The following is a 21,077-nucleotide window of genomic DNA, read 5'->3' on the forward strand; positions in this document are numbered from 1 at the left end:
TGTCAAATCGCTTGAATGGGTTGTGGACTATATGATCAATTATTCATATCAAGGGAGATTAATTGGAAAAGCAAATAATTATTTATTGAAGCGTGTATAGACACCTCATGGTTTGATTTTCGCTCAGAAATGATCCGACCACCCTTGAAACGTTCGTTCAGTTTTCTAACAATTGGTGGTGAGAAATCGATGATGATTTTTACATTTCGTGAGCTGAGAAATCAAAGACGTTTGGAATTTGCATCCTGACTAAACAAGCAACATTCTACAGCTGTCCATACACCTAGTGAATTTTGGCCCCCATTCCTGATGATCCTTAATTTAAGCCATGGGGGGGCGATGTTGACCCCTTTCCATCCAAGATCCTTTGATCTAAAAATTGAAGGATCCAGGAGGAAATCTGCAGGCAAAACATTGGCTACATCCAATTAGATGCAGCCACTGTTTAGGTATTCTGAAATCCACTTGTGTAGGCTGTCAGAACAGGAGATTCCTTCATCCCTACTGTTAGAGGAATTGACAGATTTCTCTCAATCATCCCACAGGGATCAATGGGAGAAATCTTACAGTGTATGACCTGCTTAACAGTGTATGTGGCCCTCAATCTGAAAAATTAAGTTATTACAGTGTGCATGGACATGGTCATAAACAATTCGTTTGTTTGAATTGAGACACCAACATTTTTAAACTAAGGGCCTTTTTACTGTCGTGCAGATGTTAGGGGGGCTGGACTGTGCCCAGTGGGAGTAAACAATGCCCCACCTTTGGTATTAGGGGGATGAATAGTGCCTGATTGTTGGTGTCAGTGTAAGTAACTTTGACCAATTGTTGGTGTCAGCTGAAGGAATTATGTCCCATTGTTGGTGTCAGTGGAAGGAATTATGACCCATTGTTGGTGTCAGTTGGAGGAATAGTGCCATATTTTTGGTGTCAGTGGAAGGAGTTATTCCCATTGTTGGTGTCAATAGAAGGAATTATGTCCCATTGTTGGTGTCAATGGAAGGAATTATTTCCCATTGTTGGTGTAAGTAGAAGGAATTATTTCCCATTGTTGGTGTAAGTAGAAGGAATTATGACCCATTGTTGGTGTCAGTGGAAGGAATTATTTCCCATTGTTGGTGTAAGTAGAAGGAATTATGTCCCATTGTTGGTGTCAGTGGAAGGAATCATGACCCATTGTTGGTGTCAGTAGAAGGAATTATGTCCCATTGTTGGTGTCAGTAGAAGGAATTATGTCCCATTGTTGGTGTCAGTAGAAGGAAATATGTCCCATTGTTGGTGTCAGTAGAAGGAATTATGTCCCATTGTTGGTGTCAGTAGAAGGAATTATGTCCCATTGTTGGTGTCAGTAGAAGGAATTCTGTCCCATTGTTGGTGTCAGTAGGAGGAATTATGTTCCATTGCTGGTGTCAGTAGAAGGAATTGTGTCCCATTGTTGGTGTCAGTTGGAGGAATAGTGCCATATTTTTGGTGTCAGTGGCAGGATTAATACCTCCAGGGCTGGATAAGTTTGGAGACCACTGATTTAAATGAAGATGTATGATATAGGAATGTATGAAAGAAGAATGCATAGAAAGGTTTGTGTAAATGTAGAAGTATATGTATGTATACATTTATCAGTACTGTATATTGCAATATATTCAGTATATTCATGATAAGCCCATGGCTCCATATACAGACAATTTACATATACAGGCTCTTGAATCATCTTCAAGGTCCAGGTTGGAATGTTCAAGTCTTGGATGTAAATGTCTTAGTACATTTGTCTTCAGACACATAAACACAGAATCACATGTACTACAGACCAGATGGCATTAGGCAAGATTGGACACTATGGGTTCACACGTGTGCGATCACAAACATTGCATGTGATTCGCACCGCATTTTTGTGCAGATCACATGCAATGTCTGTGCGATGTGAATTCAGATTTACAAACTGGCTGAAATCCCATCGCATTCGCACCCTTTTTTTGGTCCTCTCTGGAATTGGATCGCATGGGTGTTCATACCCATGAGATCTGATTCCTGTAACATTTCACAGTTCGCACTGCGATCTGCGAAACAATCTGGGGGTGTCATTACCTTTCTATTGACATCTGCAGCGGTTCGCAGACGTCAGTGTGAACCGTCTACGATTCAGGTACGATACCGGGACCTGCACAGCATTCGCAGGGTTTCCTGCATCGCACCGGTGTGAACCCAGCCTAGAATTATTTGATTGTCCTCAGAGTAATGAACCCGATTTCTGTCTGTCTCCTCTGTATTATAAAATTTGGCAGAATGGCGGGTGACGTCTGAAAAAAGCCTGAACTGACGGCCAGAGTGCTTGTTATGGGTCAGGGACTCACCAGGTAGTGAACACAGGATTGGAGGACGGATGATTGAATGACGGATGATTGGTTGGCGGATGATTGAATGATGGATGATTGGTTGGCGGATGATTGAATGACAGATTATTGAAAGACAGATGATTGGATGACAGATGATTGGATGACAGATGATTGTATAATGGATTGAATGAACCTGTACCTTTTAACAATAGCACCTGTCACAGCTGTCTTCTGTCTAGTGTCACAGATTCTTTTTAAAGCTGAACCAATGAAGGTGTCCCGTGTGTCCAGGCTGCAGCATTATGTACAAATGACGTTTATTCCCCCCCAGTACAGTGCAGTCAGCGCCCAACAATCTTTGCTAAAAGTCACAGATCTGGTTGGAGTTCTCAGATCCCAGTGGGTTGCTCACACTCCAGCTCCTCCATTCATTAAATGTCTTGGATTCTTTTCAATGAATGCAAGGTGCTGTGTGATCGGAGGAGGGGAGATCATGACATTCATCTGCTCTTCCTCCAGTCTTTGAAAAGAATGCAAGACATTTACTGAATGGAGGAGCTGGCGTGTGAGCGATCCACTGGGATTGGATAGTCCAGCTGGAACTCTCATTCATACATGTGACAGTTCCATGTTAGAACAATTTTTAGAGGCGTTTGACAGTCACATGGTAGCAGGGCGGTTGCGGCGTGGCCCCATACATGAGTTCTGTTTGGTGGTTCAGCCTGCTCCCTGCAACATGCTGCTTAATTGTGGAAAGCAAAGCATCTTTACTATGGCATGTGTACAGCCCCGAGTGGCTGCATGCCTTTCCTCAGGTGGGTGGTCGGGGGCGGTAAACTGTGGCTGCTTTTACTGCCCCCTGGCTGTGAGAGTCCTAACTCTTTGAGTCAGATGTTCGGACCTGACTGCACTGTACCAGAGTGAGTGCAAGTCAGAGTTATACCTAGTGGTGCAGCCATGACACATGGGGCACGCTTCATTAGGGTGCATTTAGTTTTAAAGTGCACATGTCAAAAATGTATTTTGACTGGATTCTGATTGGTCAAGGAGTAAATTTGTCTTGGTATGATGAATTTAAAATGGAACTGTGGGCAAAATAAAAAATGACATACAGTATATGATGCAGTCTGTAAGTAGCATAAATGTGATACTAAAATCTCTTTTTTTTTCTAAAAAAAAAATAAAACATGTTATACTTACCTGCCCTGTTGCAGTGGATTTGCACAGAGTAGCCCGGATCCTCCTCTTCTCGGGTCCCACTTCGGTGCTCCTGGCCTCTCCACCCAGTTGAGTGGCCCCACAGCAAGCAGCTTGCTATGGGGGCAACCAAGCTGTCTTTTCAGACATGGAGCAGCAGTTCGACCCCCGCCCCCTCTCTCTCCTGATTGGCTAACTGACTTTGATTGACAGCAGCAGGAGCCAAAGGCGCTGCTGCTGTGTCTCAGCCAATCCTGAAGGAGTTTCTCGGACGGCTGAGACACTCTTGGACAGAGATGAGGCTCAGGTAAGTATTAGGGGGTGCTGGGGCGGCTGCTGCACACAGAAAGCCTTTTATCCAAAGGGGTTGTAAACACTTGTGTTTTTTCACCTTAATGCATCCTATGCATTAAGGTGAAAACATTTCTGACACTGACTGGCCCCCCAGCCCCCCGTTTTACTCACCAAAGCCCTTCGTTCCCTCGGTGGAGACACGCTGTATATCTTATATCTCTGCCAGGGGTTCTCAGCTCTTGATTGGATATATTGATAGGAGTTCCGGGGGTGGGGCCCAGTCCGGCATTCTTTGTCTATAGATGCAAATGCTGGACTCGGGAGCGTGCCCACAAGGTAACCCCCCGGGAGAGCGCTTCTCCCAGGGGGTTTACCGATGTTAGGAGGAGCCGCGAGAGCTGCCGGGGGCCCCTAGAAGACGATGATCGGGTCCACACTGTGCAAAACTAACTGCACAGTGGGGGTAAGTATAACATGTTTGTTATTTTAAAAAACCAAAGGTTTACAACCCCTTTAATGCATAGAGTGCATTAAAATAAAAACCTTCTGACTTTACAACCACTTTAACACAGTAGTTTCTGTTTTTTTCCGATGAATTCTGTAGCCCTGCAGGCAAGTCTGTAGGGCTGCTAATGAGGCGGTACAGCCAGCCCTCCTGTACTGGGCCCAGACCTCATCTGTTCAAAAGGGGGGCCCAGAACCTGCCGAGCAGAAGGGCCAGTAGTACTACCTTATTGCTGACTCTTGTGCAGTGCTGCAGGTTTCTGATTTTCTTTTTTTTTCTTCCGGCTGCAATGCAGGGGGATTGGTTCTAGTATTTATGCCCCCTTCCCCCTGCTGTCTGGGACCCCCTGTGTGCCGGCAGTGCTGCAGTTTTACCTCCTTTCCTCTCCATCTACTGAGGGCACACAGGCGGGTTATTTCAGGATGGTGAGCAGTGGGGCTCACCATCCTGAATGAAAACACCACCCTGAATAAACACAGTGAGCGATCACTACTGATCACTCACTGTGGGGGTGCAGATATTGCCTCCATGCCGCTATTCACTTGAATGCATCTTGTTCGATGTGGGGGTATAATTTCTGCCATGGCTGAAAAGCATATCATCGCGTTGCATTTTAGCAAAAATATCATTTTATATATTCGGAGGAGGGGGGCCCTGTCAGGTAGGCTGTACGGGCCCCATGATTTCTATCAGCAGCCCTGAAAGTCTGACAACACTGCTTGGGATTTCAGTGAAGTGTTGTCAGCTCAAACAGGAAGTTAGGAGCTCATTGGATTTCTGGCAGATTAACAGGTATTTTTATGCACTAGCAGTGTTTTTAAATGGATGCAACCAGGGGGAAATGTGTGTGTTCGATAAATGCACTACATATTTTTTTTCTTATTTTATTTTGCCTTGACATACACATACATACACTATATGCTTTTTTTTTTAACAAAGGGTTTTTTGGTTTTAATATTGAGCAGTACAAAGTATGCATTCAAATTGTAAGAAGAGTACAGGAAAAAAAAAAAAAAACAAACATATATAAGTAATATCAAAGATGCATGGTCAAGTATCATATTTTTGACAATACAGTGGGGACGGAAAGTATTCAGACCCCCTTAAATTTTTCACTCTTTGCAGCCATTTGCTAAAATCATTTAAGTTCATTTTTTTCCTCATTAATGTAAACACAGCACCCCATATTGACAGAAAAACACAGAATTGTTGACTTTTTTGCAGATTTATTAAAAAAGAAAAACTGAAACATCACATGGTCCTAAGTATTCAGACCCTTTGCTCAGTATTTAGAAGAAGCACCCTTTTGATCTAATACAGCCATGAGTCTTTTTGGGAAAGATGCAACAACTTTTTCACACCTGGATTTGGGGATCCTCTGCCATTCCTCCTTGCAGATCCTCTGCAGTTCTGTCAGGTTGGATGGTAAACATTGGTGGACAGCCATTTTTAGGTCTCTTCAGAGATGCTCAATTGGGTTTAAGTCAGGGCTCTGGCTGGGTCGTTCAAGAAGAGTCACGGAGTTGTTGTGAAGCCACTCCTTCATTATTTTAGCTGTGTGCTTAGGGTCATTGTCTTGTTGGAAGGTAAACCTTCGGCCCAGTCTGAGGTCCTGAGCACTCTGGAGAAGGTTTTCGTCTAGGACAGTGGTTCTCAACTCCGGTCCTCAGGACCCACTAACAGGCCAGGTTTGCAAGATAACTGAAATACATCACAGGTGATATCATTTGCTGCTCAGTGATTGCAGTATTCTAGTCTGCATCTCCCCAGAGTAATACTTATAATCTGGCCTGTTGGGGGGTCCTGAGGACTGGAGTTGAGAACCACTGGTCTAGGATATCCCTGTACTTGGTCGCATTCATCTTTCCCTCGATTGCAACCAGTCGTTCTGTCTTTGCAGCTGAAAAAAACCCCCACAGCATGATGCTGCCAACACCATGCTTCACTGTTGGGACTGTATTGGACAGGTGATGAGCAGTACCTGGTTTTCTCCACACACACCGCTTAGAACTAAGGCCAATAAGTTATATCTTGGTCACCTCAGACCAGAGAATCTTATTTCTCACCATCTTGGAGTCCTTCGGGTGTTTTTTACCAAACTCCATGTGGGCTTTCATGTGTCTTGCACTGAGGAGAGGCTTCCGTTGGGCCACTCTGCCATAAAGCCCCGACTGGTGGAGGGCTGCCGTGATGGTTGACTTTCTACAACTTTCTCCCATCTCCCAACTGCATCTCTGGAGCTCAGCCACAGTGATCTTTGGGTTCTTCTTTACCTCTCTCACCAAGGCTCTTCTCCCCCGATAGCTCAGTTTGGCCGGACGGCCAGCTCTAGGAAGGGTTCTGGTCATCCCAAAAATCTTCCATTTAAGGATTATGGAGGCCACTGTGCTCTTAGGAACCTTAAGTGCAGCAGAATTTTTTTTGTAACCTTGGCCAGATCTGTGTCTCTGAGCTCTTCAGGCAGTTCCTTTGACCTCATGATTCTCATTTGCTCTGACATGCACTATGAGCTGTAAGGTCTTATATAGACAGGTGTGTGGCTTTCCTAATCAAGTCCAATCAGTGTAATCAAACACAGCTGGACTCAAATGAAGGTGTAGAACCATCTCAAGGATGATCAGAAGAAATGGACAGCACCTGAGTTAAATATATGAATGAGTGTCACAGCAAAGGGTCTGAATACTTAGGACCATGTGATATTTTAGTTTTTCTTTTTTAATAAATCTGCAAAAATGTCAACAATTCTGTGTTTTTCTGACAATATGGGATGCTGTGTGTACATTAATGAGGAAAAAAATGAACTTAAATGATTTTAGCAAATGGCTGCAATATAACAAAGAGTGAAAAATTTAAGGAGTTCTGAATACTTTCCGTCCCCACTGTACTTCTGAATTTTCAGGCAAAACTAATCATACTACCATCTGCAAGAATATATTCATAAATAAAATATTATGGAAGAAATTTAACCCACTATATGCTTTTTAGTGGTACTTGGATATTATATAACACATTGCATAGGGGCAGGATAATTAAACAGTAAGCTCCTCAGGGGCAAGGGGCCATTATAAGCTAGGCTTCTCAGAGGAGATGACTGATGTAAATGGTCTTATGTTCTATGTAAAATACTGCAGAACTTATTGATGTTCTATAAATGGATAATAATAACGTAATTCTGTTTTCCAGCCCATGACCTACCATTCTACTTGACTTGGCAGTCCTCTGGGGTTACTCATGCCTCCATCGCCCTTAGACGATAGGGTTATTGTGGCATTAACCAGACCCGTGAGACCGCAGGAACTTAACCTCTGCATAGACTCTTCCTTCCTTGATTGCGCCACGGTGAGTGGCAGCTGCAAGTCCCTACTCAGCGCAAGTGTTGTCTCCTTAAACGCAGCCAATCTGACGTATATGCCCTCTTCCAACGGGTCTGCACGCTCTTTGGGTTGCGGATGTAGCAGTGCAAGTTGTTGCAGTGTGGCATCGTATGACAAGGACACTCAGAGCCAGGCCGTCAGCAGCACCACTCTTACCAGCAGTGTCGCCGGACCCTCCACTGCTTCCTCGTCCAACCAAATGGTCAACAATAATGAGAACAGTACCAGTCTAAGCCCATCTGGTGGAGTTAGCAGTCCAGTGTCTAGCACTACCAAACAGTTTGCCAACATTAAGATCATCTATCCTAATGACTTGGCCAAGAAGATAGTAAAATGCAGCAAAACCCACCTGCCCAACCAGGGCCCCGTCATCATTGACTGCCGACCTTTCATGGAGTACAATAAAAGCCATATTCAGGGAGCCGTTCACATTAATTGCTCCGACAAGATCAGCAGGAGGAGGCTACAACAGGGCAAAATCACGGTGTTGGATTTAATATCATGCAGGGAAGGCAAGGACTCATTCAAGAGGATATTTTCCAAAGAGATCATCGTTTACGATGACAATACCAATGAACCAAGTCGGGTTATACCCTCCCAGCCACTCCATACTGTTTTGGAGTCACTGAAAAGGGAAGGCAAAGAACCTCTGGTGCTAAAAGGTAATATGATAGGTGTTTATGAGTTGCTTCATGTTGAAATAAGCCATTTTTAAAGGAAAATTTTCTTAAGGGGAACGCGGAGGCCTTCATCATTGGGATCTTATTCTGCAAATGCTAATTGCTTGGTTGTCAGGATAATTCTCTTGTTGTATTACTTTGGGTCAGTTATCCAGAAATAATATGTAGATAAAGACTTCTGACTCTTCTCTGACTTTCCTGGCTGGACCTTGGTTAGTTACTCAAGCCACTCAAGTTGGAAAGTCAGTAGAGGCATACAAATAGCATTCAAAAGGAGGTGGCAGTAGAAGCAGCACCCTTGTTTCTCCTAAAGGTTTACTTTAGGTGGACCTTCCATGAAAATTCTGACATTGTCTACAGTACCATCCTGTCTGTGTACAGTAATTGAAACCTTTTAAAATGTGTTTATTAGTAACAAACACTAGAACAAACACCATAATATAAGGTCCTCTAAAGCAGCGGTCGCCAACCAGTGGTCCGTAAGAAAATTTTGGTGGTCCCCAGGGGTTCTGCCGCAAATCATCGTGGCGGATGTATACCGGCCAATGTTGTTTCCAGTGTTGTTCTCAATGTGCGCTGACAGTCAATACTGTCATTGTGCATTGATAAACGATGCCTTCCCTGTAGTTCTAGCTCCTGTGAACTCAGAGAGAGGTGGCGGGAGTAGTGCAGAGAGCTGGAGGTGAAGAAGGAGGGGACTTCCAACGGCAGCACTGATCACAGACTGTGGGAGGGAGCACAGAGCTTGATAAGGAGGCGAGATCCAATGATGAGCCTGTGTAAGGCAGCAGTGTGATGCTGAGTGCTGGGGGGTAGATCTGGAGCATTCTGTGTATAAGGCATGTACATTTCAGGTTAGTGGTCTGCGGGATTCAAAATTGTTAGTTTAGTGGTTCGTAAGGTCCAAAAGGTTGGAGACCACAGCTTCAAATATTTGGTTTAATTTTAATACTTTGTCCTCAGCTGGCCCCAATCTTCATTCTTAACAACTTTGTAATAAGTTGTACTTGCCTGAAACTGTCTATAATTTCTTTACAATCTTGTTTGGATTTACTAAGAACTGTGAGGACCTAACTAAACAATTTATATAATTATAGCATCTATTGTCATTATGTGGAACCCTAGAGTTCCTCCAGAGTTTGTAGGGGTTGATTGATCTGTGGCAGAATGACCTCCCATCTGATGGTGCCTGCATAGTTTCTCTTAAGAAAGGTTTACTTTAGGTGGACCTTCCATGGACATGATGAGGACAAGGAAAATAAGTATCTTCACAGGCCAACGTTTCGGGACCTCATAGGATTCCTTTTTTACTCTGCCTTGAAAAAGGGATCCTGCGAGGTCCCAAAATGTCAGGATGCGATGCCTGTTGCTTTATGTGAATTAGGGACAAGACCTTGATGTGCTGATGAAGAGCCTTATTCTCCTGATTGCATGGTGGCACCATCCACCATTTCACTAACAGCAGCCTACACTTCCTATACATGTGGTTGTGGGTAGATGGTCTATCTCTGGTCTGTTCTTTTTTTTTGGATGTGGTATTGACATGGTATTATGAAATTGCAGTCCACTGTACCGAGCTCTAGGTGCGGAAGGGAAAGTAGCACAAAGAGCCAATCACTTGTGTGGTAGTGAAAGGAGCATGTTTATAGGAGGAAAGAGCAGAGTGACTGAGAGATGAGCTCAGGGGCGGGGAGGGTGGATAAGTGTTACTTAAAGTGGACCTTCTCCTTCCAGGTCTAGTTTAGGCTCCCTAAATTCCCTCTGACCTCTGCAATGCAAATTGCCACTATTTTTATTTTATGGATTGTTTTACAGTTTTTGTCTGGTCCTGCCCCCCACTGCCACTCTTGCCTCTGTGAGAATGGCATACTCCAGCTCCCTTAGACCCCTTTCACACTGCCAGCGTTTGTCAGGCGCTACAGCGCTAAAAATAGTGCCTGTATAGCACCTGAAAAAAGCAGCTCCTTTCACTCCAGTGTGAAAGCCCGAGGGCTTTCACACTGGAGCGGTGCGCTGGCAGGGCTTCACAAAAAGTCTTGCCAGCAGCTTCTTTGGAGCGGTGAAGGAGCGGTGAACTCACTGCTACTCCACCGCTGCTCCCCATTGAAATCAATGGGGCAGCGCAGCGAAACCGATGGCAAAACGTCGCTCCGGCAGATTTAACCCCTTTTGAGCCACTAGTGGGGGGGTTAAAACCGCCCCGCTAGCGGCCGCATAGCGCCGCTAAAATGACGGTAAAGCGGCGCTAAGGATAGCGCCGCTTTTCCGCCGACGGCCCCCGTGGCTCGTTGTGAAAGGGCTGTGATCACACAAATCGGGAGCCCAGTGGCAAGTACCGCGGACTCAATGACCGCCGGCACCCGCCGTAAGTTCAGTAAACAAGGCAGTATGCTGTTCTGTCAGTAGGGAAGGCAATGATTCTGTTTTTCTGCAAAGCAGGGACACAGATCTTATGCCTTTCCTTAGTAAAAGCTCCTCCCCCACAGTACACAAGCACTGGCTAGGAACACATTTAACCCTTTGATTGCCCCTGATGTTAACCCCTTCCCAGCCAGTGTCATTAGTACAGTGACAGTGCATATTTTTTTAGCACTGATCACTGTATTAGTGTCACTGTTCCCCAAAAAGTATCAGTTAGTGTCCCATTTGTCTGCCGCAATATCTCAGTCTCGCTATAAGTTGATGATTGCTGCCATTACTAGTAAAAAAAAAATATATATATATCCCATAGTTTGTAGACGCTATAACGTTTGTGCAAACCAATCAATATACGCTTATTGGGATTTTTTTTTACCAAAAATATGTAGCAGAATACATATTGGCCTAAATTGATGAAGAAATTAGATGTTTTTAAAAATTTTTATATTGGATGTGTTTTATAGCAGAAAGTAAAAAATATTGTGTTTTTTTTTTTTAAATTGTTAGTTTTTTGTTTATAGCACAAAAAAATAAAAACCGCAGAGGTGATCAAATACCACCAAAAGAAAGCTCTGTTTTATTTAAGTACAGCATCGCACAACCGCGCAATTGTCAGTTAAAGTAACATGGTGCGGCATCGCAAAAAATAGCCTGGTCATGAAGGGGGGTAGATCTTCCGGAGGGCAAGTGGTAATGCTTATATTATGTGCTGCAAACCCAGATTTCCTTTCTTGCTTGTTTAAATAAATTTACCTCATTCTTTTCTGGCTGATTTTGTGTATTTTTTTTTTTTTTTTTCCTTTTTTTTTTTTTTTTATTGCTGGGCTAATTTGGGAAAGAGGAAGAGACTGTTGTCACTGATATGTGGTTGTTGGGGAAACATTCATTTATTTGACCCTTGTGTAATCCTTCTTGTTTATATTAGCAAGCAAAGTCTGTGCCGGATTCCTATTTTCTGTGCAGGATGACTTCTGTCCAAATGTTTCACTTTATAAGTTCAGCAAAAACAGATCCGCTTTAAATAAACTGCTTTACGTCATTCAGCTACAGGCCTTAAAAGTTCACCAGTTCTGGTCACAGGCTAATAGGCAAGAGAATTCGCTTCTTTCACTTTCTTTTTTCTTCTTTTTTTTCCATCCAGATTTGTTTTTTGCTTTGGATGGAATGTGGAAGTGTTAAAGCCCAACTCCGGGGCAACTAAAAAATGATCCCATGCAGTGGGGCTGAGCCATACTGCATGGTTTTGGTCTAGGACAGAGTTCTCCAAACTTTCTAAATAAAGGGTCAGTTTACTGTTCTCCAGGCTTTGGGGGGCGGACTGTGGCCAGCGGAAGTAGAAAATGCCCTGGTGTCAGTGAGACTAAACAATACCCCATCATTGGTTTTATTGGGAGGAATAGAGCCTCGCTGTTGGTATGAGTGGGAGGAATATTGCCCCATTGCTGATGTTGGTGGGAGGAATGGTGCCGATCATTTGTGTCAGTTGGCAAGGGGCCACAGTTTGGAGACCACTGGTCTAGGACAGTGGTTTCCAAACCGCAGCCCAGGGGGCCAGATGCAGCCCTTGCTCGCTTTTATCCGGCCTTTGAGCACTATGTCATCCACTGATACCAACAGTGGGGCACAATTCCTCCCAATGACACCAATAATTGGGAAAAATGACACCAATAATTGGGAAAAATGACACCAATGATGGGCAAAATTACACCAATGATGGGGCAAAATTTCTCCCACTGACACCGATAGGGCACAAGTCCTCCAACTGACACAGACAAGGAGCACAATTCCTCCCAATGACACCAACAATTGGGCCCAATGACACCAATGATGGGGCATGTTTCCTCTCGATGACAGCAACAATTGGGCCCAATGACACCAATGATGGGGCACAATTCATCATCATACATGGATCATGTAGTAGGTACGAGACCCGGCGCAACAGTAAGTTATATGGGTGGCAAGTGGTTAATGGCTGTGCACTCCCGTACTCATGTAAATGCAGAGGCTTTGATGCACCAGCGATTACCCGCACATGTGCGTGATGTATTTTACTGAATGTGGAAGTGTCACATTCAGAAAAGTATGTCATATGTGCATAGAAACATCAGATGTTTTTACGCTAGGCTTACTTTATGTCTAACCACGTCCATATGCCTGAGGCATTAGTTGGATTTGTTTCTACTTCTTGTTTATTTATTTCCTCTGAATCTGGCCTCTCCCTAGTCACTGCTCTGCACAGTGTTCCCATTTAATTAAAGTGATATTAAAGTCTTTTTTTTTTTTTTTTATTTGTTTAAAAAAAAAACAACCATGTTATACTTACTTACCTGCTCTGTGCAGTTGGTTTTGCACAGAGCAGTCCAGATCCTCCTCTTGTAGGGGTCCCTCCTCGGCGCTCCTGGCCCCTTCCTCCTGCTGAGTGCCCCCACAGTAAGCAGCTTGCTATGGGGGCACCCGAGGCGAGCCTCTGCTCTTTGTGTCCATTCAGATATGGAGCCATGGGTTGGCCCTGCCCCCCCTCTCTCCTCATTGGCTCACTGACTTTGACAGTAGCGGGAGCCAATGGCACGGCCGCTGCTGTCTCAGCCAATCAGGAGGGGCAGCCGAGACTCTTGTGGTACATCACTGGATCGAGATGGGGCTCAGGTAAGTATTAGGGTGGTGAAGGGGGCTGCTGCACACAGAAGTTTTTTTTTATCTTAATGCATAGAATGTATTAAGGTAAAAGAACCTTCTGCCTTTACAACTACTTTAATTAAAGTGTATGTAAAGCAAAAATGTATTAGTATTTATTGATAGTTTTTTATGATGTAGGTTTAGTGACACCTTAAGCAAAACATTTATTTAACCCATGCAGTGGGAGGGGGTCTGAAAAGCAGCCCAAAGTTGGGTTTTACATAGGGAGGCTCCATGCACACTGGCTTAAAAAAACATTGCTTCTACAGGAGTTTTGTGTTCTGCATGTAGAAGCAGCTCAATGTTATTCTGTTTCCATTAGGATTACAGGCATAATATGAGCTCAACATTTAGAGGCAGGAAAAAAAAAAACCTTCTGGTTTGCGTTTCTGATTGGAGCTTACTAGCAGAAAAACCCCCGTAAAACTCTTCTAAACTCATCTAAGCTCTACAAAAAGCTCTATATGAGCGTTTTTTACTGCCGAGATCACAGACGTTTTTTTATTCCCAGTGTGTATGGAGCTGGAAATTCATCAGGAAAGGAAACCTCTTCAGTAAGCAGATTGTTAAAGCGGAGTTCCACCCAAAAGTGTCACTTACGCTTATATGCTTCACCCCCCCCCCCTCCGGTGTTACATTTGGCACCTTTGGGGGGAGGAATGGGGACCCGTTTTTGGCAGGTCCCCTTCGCCACTTCCAGGAGACGGGCTGCGGCTCGATCTCCTGGAAGTTCAGCCCCCCTCCTACTTCCCCCGCCGCCAGGCCAATTAGTGCAACGCGCTTTGCGCATGCGCAGTAGGGGACCAACTGCTGAGTACCCTTACTAGGAATGGCGGCAGCACCCGGGAGTCGATCCGAAGATCGGCTGGGGTGCTGACATCATGGGCTCCCTGGACAGTTAAGTGCCCTAATATTAAAAGTCAGCAGATACAGTATTTGTAGCTGCTGACTTTTAATTTTTTTCACCCAGGCTGGACCTCCTCTTTAAGCAGCCCATATATGTCTTTTTTTTTGTTTTTTGTTTTTTTGTTCAACCAGCGGGCTAAATGAAAGAAAAATGACTCCATTCCCAATCCACACATTCCATGTGGATAGGGAAATCCTCCCTGCTGAACTATTGCATTTTGACAGCAGGAAGACTTCCCCACCATTAGAATACACTGATCAGTGCTGCCAGCTGTAGCCGGCGGCTCTGATCATGTGGAAATTTTCCAACAGGCTGGTTTTACAGAAGTTAATTGGTAGATTGAGTTCTGTACCACCAGACTTCCCATATATGGTCTAAAATTATGCCGGTCCCTGCTGAACTGTCCGAATTTCGATCCATGTACTTTACAGAGTTGTCACTGAAACAGGTGTCCACAATGGAGAATCTTCTTTCATCTCTTGCTCTATTGACAACTCTGTTTTTGGATTTTGTATCACTTTTTGTCTCAGTGACAATGGGCACCAGGAAAAATAGAGGGCTAAATCTTCCAAACAGGGACACAGACATCGATAAATAGTTGACAAAGAGTCTAAACTTTCGTTACACTACAATGTTTCTTTGAGGCGCTCATTTTCCACTTCTATGTACTTTTATGGGAGCACCTGAAAAATGCCTGAAAATGTGCATACTATAACTCTCCTAATATCTGGCTCTCCATTGGCTAAAACAAAAATGCTCAAGCCTGAAAACTCCCCCAGAAAAGCATGTGCCAAGAACTCTCCAAAAATGGCCTGAAAACATTCACGCTCCAGTGAGAATAGGGCTTAAATAATGGTTTTCATTTTGCAGAACAACTCTGATATATATACATGATGATGATTAAGCACCACAGATATTAGATATTGTTATTCCCACACTTTTTGGGTGTGAGCCACCAACACCTCTTCCCTCCTCTCTCTCTAATTGTTTGCACAAAGCAGGACCAGAAAAAAATAATCTTCACAGTGGAGTTGTATTTGGAGGGTTGGGAGGTGGAATGTTACATTTTTACAAATCAGAATTGGTTCTAAGTAATCCCATCAAAACTCAGAGCCTGAACTGTGTAAAGTCCACATAGGCCTCAGCCTCTGGCACAGACTTTCTAGAGCAGTGGTCCCCAAACTGTGGCCCCTTTGCTTGCCTTTATCTGGCCCTTGGGTACTACTTCTCCCACTGACATTAACAGTGGGGCATAAGTCCTCCCACTGAGCCCAATGATGGGACACGATTCCCCCCACTGAGCCCAATGATGTGACACAATTCCCCCCCACTGAGCCCAGTGATGGGACACGATTCCCCCCACTGAGCCCAATGATGGGACACGATTCCCCCCACTGAGCCCAGTGATGGGACACGATTCCCCCCACTGAGCCCAGTGATGGGACACGATTCCCCCCACTGAGCCCGGTGATGGGACACGATTCCCCCCACTGAGCCCAGTGATGGGACACGATTCCCCCCACTGAGCCCAATGATGGGACACGATTCCCCCCACTGAGCCCAGTGATGGGACACGATTCCCCCCACTGAGCCTGGTGATGGGACACGATTCCCCCCACTGAGCCCAATGATGGGACACGATTCCCCCCACTGAGCCCAATGATGGGACACGATTCCCCCCACTGAGCCCAATGATGGGACACGATTCCCCCCACTGAGCCCAATGATGGGACACGATTCCCCCCACTGAGCCCAATGATGGGACACGATTCCCCCCCCACTGAGCCCAATGATGGGACACGATTCCCCCCCCACTGAGCCCAATGATGGGACACGATTCCCCCCCCACTGAGCCCGGTGATGGGACACGATTCCCCCCACTGAGCCCGGTGATGGGACACGATTCCCCCCACTGAGCCCAGTGATGGGACACGATTCCCCCCACTGAGCCCGGTGATGGGACACGATTCCCCCCACTGAGCCCGGTGATGGGACACGATTCCCCCCACTGAGCCCGGTGATGGGACACGATTCCCCCCACTGAGCCCGGTGATGGGACACGATTCCCCCCACTGAGCCCGGTGATGGGACACGATTCCCCCCACTGAGCCCGGTGATGGGACACGATTCCCCCCACTGAGCCCTGTGATGGGACACGATTCCCCCCACTGAGCCCAGTGATGGGACACGATTCCCCCCACTGAGCCCAGTGATGGGACACGATTCCCCCCACTGAGCCCAATGATGGGACACGATTCCCCCCCACTGAGCCCAGTGATGGGACACGATTTCCCCCACTGAGCCCGGTGATGGGACACAATTCCCCCCACTGAGCCCAATGATGGGACACGATTCCCCCCACTGAGCCCAATGATGGGACACGATTCCCCCCCACTGAGCCCAATGATGGGACACGATTCCCCCCCACTAAGCCCAATGATGGGACACGATTCCCCCCCACTAAGCCCAATGATGGGACACGATTCCCCCCCACTGAGCCCAATGATGGGACACGATTCCCCCCCACTGAGCCCAATGATGGGACACGATTCCCCCCACTGAGCCCAATGATGGGACAGGATTCCCCCCACTGAGCCCAATGATGGGACACGATTCCCCCCCACTGAGCCCAGTGATGGGACACGATTCCCCCCACTGAGCCCGGTGATGGGACACAATTCCCCCCACTGAGCCCAATGATGGGACACGATTCCCCCCCACTGAGCCCAATGATGGGACACGATTCCCCCCCACTGAGCCCAATGATGGGACACGATTCCCCCCCACTAAGCCCAATGATGGGACACGATTCCCCCCCACTGAGCCCAATGATGGGAAACGATTCCACCCACTGAGCCCAATGATGGGACACGATTCCACCCACTGAGCCCAATGATGGAACAATATTCCTCCTACTGACACCAATAACAGGGTGCTATTCTTCTCACGGACACCAATGAAGAGGCATTGTTTTCGACACCAGGACATTTTCTACTCCCACTGGCCACAGTCCGGGCCCCCTCTAAAGTCTGAGGATCGTAAACTGGCCCTTTGTTTAGAAAGTTTTGAGACCCCTGTTCTAGAGAATAGAAGTCTTTGCCTAAATGTACACTTTATGGTTAAAAGTTTGTAGACACCTGACTGACCAACTATATGGCCAAAAGCCTGTGGACATCTCTCCAAATGATTGCATTCAGGTGTGTCCATCCAACATCAGTACCTGACAAATTTTTGGCTGAATGGGCACAAATTCTAATGGACACATTCCAATATCTTGGGGAAAGGCTTTCCAGAAGAATGGAGACTGTGATAGCCATAACATGAGGGGCCAACTTCATATTCATTGTCATGGTTTTGGAATGAGATGCCCAACAAGTTTTAATGGTCAACAAACATTTGGCTATATAGTGCATCTTCAATCTTCAACAACAGGGTGGTTGTTCCTTCAGAGCACATGCGCCAGTGACGTAAACGGCAACATGTACAGTAAATATCTCTTAAACCGTGCCCATGTAGGAGATATTTACAGTACCTATAGGTAAGCCTTATTATGCATGGGAGTTTACTCACACTATAAGAGGAAGAACTTACATCAGGGACCCCATCAGAGCCCCCTTGCATCAGGGTCCTCATCTGAGCCCCATTTACATCAGAGCCTGTTCTAGGAGCCCCCCCTTCATCAGGGTCCTCATCAGAGTCCTCCTTAAATTAGAGCCCACCTCATAAGTCCCCCCTTATATCAGAGTCTCTATCAGAGCTCCCCTTACATCAGAGTACATCTTAGGAGCCCCCCTTACATTAGAGTCCGCATCAGTGTTTCTCCTTACATCAGGGTCCCTATCAGAGCCGCTTACATCACAGTCCGTGTTAAGTGGCCCCTCTTATGTAAGAGTCCCCATCAAGGTTCCCCTCTATACATCAGGGTTCCTATTAGCATCACTTACATAAGAGTCCACCTTAGGAGTTCCCCCTATATCAGCGTTCCCATCAGATTCCCCTATACATCAGGGTCCCCATCAGAGCTGCTTACATCAAAGTCTGCCTTAGGAGTCCCCCCTTACATTAGGGTTCCCATCAGAGTCCAGCTTAGGAGTTCTCCCTTACATCAGCGGTCCCATCAGATTCCCCTATACATCATGGTCCCCATTAGAGCCCGCTTTACATTAGATTTTATTACATGTCAGTGGTCTGCACTAACCTTCCTTACAGAATGACTGTAGTTGATGTGGGGGGGGGGTCAGGTATTGACGGAGGAATTTCCATAACCCTGCTGGGGTAAACACGTCTGGGACTCTGTCCAAACAACCAACAGACTGTCTGACCACAGCACAGCGGGGGGTGACCGAAACCCTTGCTGTAGTCCTGTAGCAGGTCAGATTTGGCCCATGGGTCATGGTTTGGAGACCCCCCGTTCCACAGGATAGCTCTGTTTGTGATCTTCTCCTGTCCTCACCAGGGCCGGGACAAGGGGTGGGCAGGAGGGGCGGCTGCCCTGGCGCAATGGTATATTGCAGGGGTGGGGGGGCACCCTGACCCTAACCCTAAGGGAGAGGGGGGCGAAGTTTGGCATCTTTGCCCTGGGCACTGGATGACCTTGTCCCGACACTGGTCCTCACCAATACTTTAGTTGTATTGGTGCTTTGTATAGGGCTGTATTGGCTGAGTGTGAAGAAAACCCTTTCTGTTTTCTTTTAATGACTATACAGATATACTGAGATTTTACATTTTTGAAGACCGTGAACATCACTTGAGTTGCAGGCCACACACTCTAAATATAACTCACCCCGGCCTGATTTAGTTTCACCAAACAAGACGATCCAATTTAGTGACACCCGGATGAGCCTGTGACGGTGACCTGTCATACTCAGTGCCATCATATTTTGCAATAGAGCTTGCAAGGACTAAAGGAGAAAAAACACACTGCCAGTTCATAGTGCAAGCTCATTTTGTAGATGCCGCTGGTAAAGGCCAAGTCGGGGAGACATCTGTAAGAACTTCCATTTGGTCAATATAAGCATTCATTTAAAATTCTTAACTTGATTACAAACTGTGCTATGTGAGATAACCTCTAATCCTTTATATCCCAGGTGCACAACCTGTGGTCCAAGGGCTACATGTTACTTTATGGCACTTTTATTAGCCCTATTATAGTAGTGATTTCTAGCAGTCTCATGTAATGTGTCTCCAGTCTAAGACTATCTACTTAGGCATGTTCCCAGTCTTCAACAACTCCTGTAGCATATTCATAGTCTCTGATGGTCTCCTGCAGCATGCCTGCAGTCTTCGACCATCTTTTGTTCCATGTCCGAAATCTCTGATCATCTTATGTATTATGTCTGCAGTCTCTGACCATCTCTTGTATTATGTCTGCAGTCTCTGACCATTTCTTGTATCATGTCCGCAGTCTCTGACCATCTCTTGTATTATGTCTGCAGTCTCTGACCATCTCTTGTATTATGTCTGTAGTCTCTGACCGTCCCCTGTATTATGTCTGCAGTCTCTGACCATCTCTTGTATTATGTCTGCAGTCTCTGACCATCTCCTGTATTATGTCTGCAGTCTCTGACCATTTCTTGTATCATGTCTGCAGTCTATGACCGTCTCCTGTATTTTGTCTGCAGTCTCTGACCATTTCTTGTATCATGTCCACAGTCTCTGACCATTTCCCATACAGTTATTTTAAGCTGAGGCCAATGGGATTTGAATATTGCAGTCAGATGTTGAAAATAAAGATCCATGTGCTAGAGCTTTGTGAATTGAGCCTATTTTCAATATTATTAGCTTTGCATATTGGCAAAAAAAAAAAAAAAGACATACAGTATAATATGTTTTCTGACAGTAAAAGAAACCAAGCATTTTTTTTTTTTGATCATACTTTTCTGCTGTTTTGCTGGCACACTCAATTCTGAGGCCTGACATATTTGGTATCTATATACTCAATGTAATCTCATCCTTTATATTTTACTATAAATTAGGCATTATATTCAGTTTGATTGCACTAAAATTTAATTTGAGTGTATTTTCTACTGAAAGTATAGATTGGATAAACAGCTGTGTAAATATCCCACAACATAAAAAAAAAAAAACGCAACTACCATCATCTTACTTTCATGGATCTTCTGGATTGAGAAAAAAAAATGTTTGTTTATATCATAAGTTGACAACCACTGGCCTATATTGTGCGTTATAGTGATAAAAGGTCATGCACATTATTATTTTATGCATTGTGGTGCATTGGCAAACAGGCTGCCTATGGCTAGGTTCACACCTTTTCGGCCGCATGGACCGTGGTTTGGGTGGTGGGCAAGATAGCCCATTCATTTAAATGGAAAGAAGTCCCTGCACTTTTTTTGAAATCCTATAACCTTAAAACGGAACGCCTTAGTGTGAATGGTTCTCAGCTGGGTGCCCTTCTTTGTGTATTTGTGCTGCTCACAGAGGCTCTAACCACTGGTGCCCAGTCTGGGGCCCCAGGGCCCATGCAGCCCTTTGTTATATGGTTTGTGGCCCTTAGCAGTCTGTAGTGGGAACACGACTCTCATTTCCACTATTAGGTCTGCAGTTTCTGACATTCCTCTCTAACATTTGAAATATTGAACATTATGGGGTTGATTTAGTAAAGGCAAATAGACTGTGCACTTTGCAAAGTTGCTCAAGAGCTTAGTAAATGAGGTACACCTTCACTTTGCAAAGAAT

General features: G+C 45.3%; 1 protein-coding gene across 1 annotated transcript in view; it reads left to right on the plus strand.

Moving 5' to 3' along the window:
• DUSP10 (dual specificity phosphatase 10) overlaps positions 1-21,077 on the plus strand; it is a 97,257-nt gene that overhangs the window by 2,492 nt on the left and 73,688 nt on the right. Inside the window, exon 2 of the mRNA XM_073628349.1 lies at positions 7,510-8,362. Coding sequence (XP_073484450.1) covers positions 7,558-8,362 — 805 coding nt within the window. The 5' untranslated portion in view covers positions 7,510-7,557. The remainder of the gene's footprint in view (positions 1-7,509; positions 8,363-21,077) is intronic.

Source organism: Aquarana catesbeiana, linkage group LG04 (genome assembly GCF_042186555.1).
Source record: "Aquarana catesbeiana isolate 2022-GZ linkage group LG04, ASM4218655v1, whole genome shotgun sequence".
Taxonomy (NCBI): Eukaryota; Metazoa; Chordata; class Amphibia; order Anura; family Ranidae; genus Aquarana; species Aquarana catesbeiana.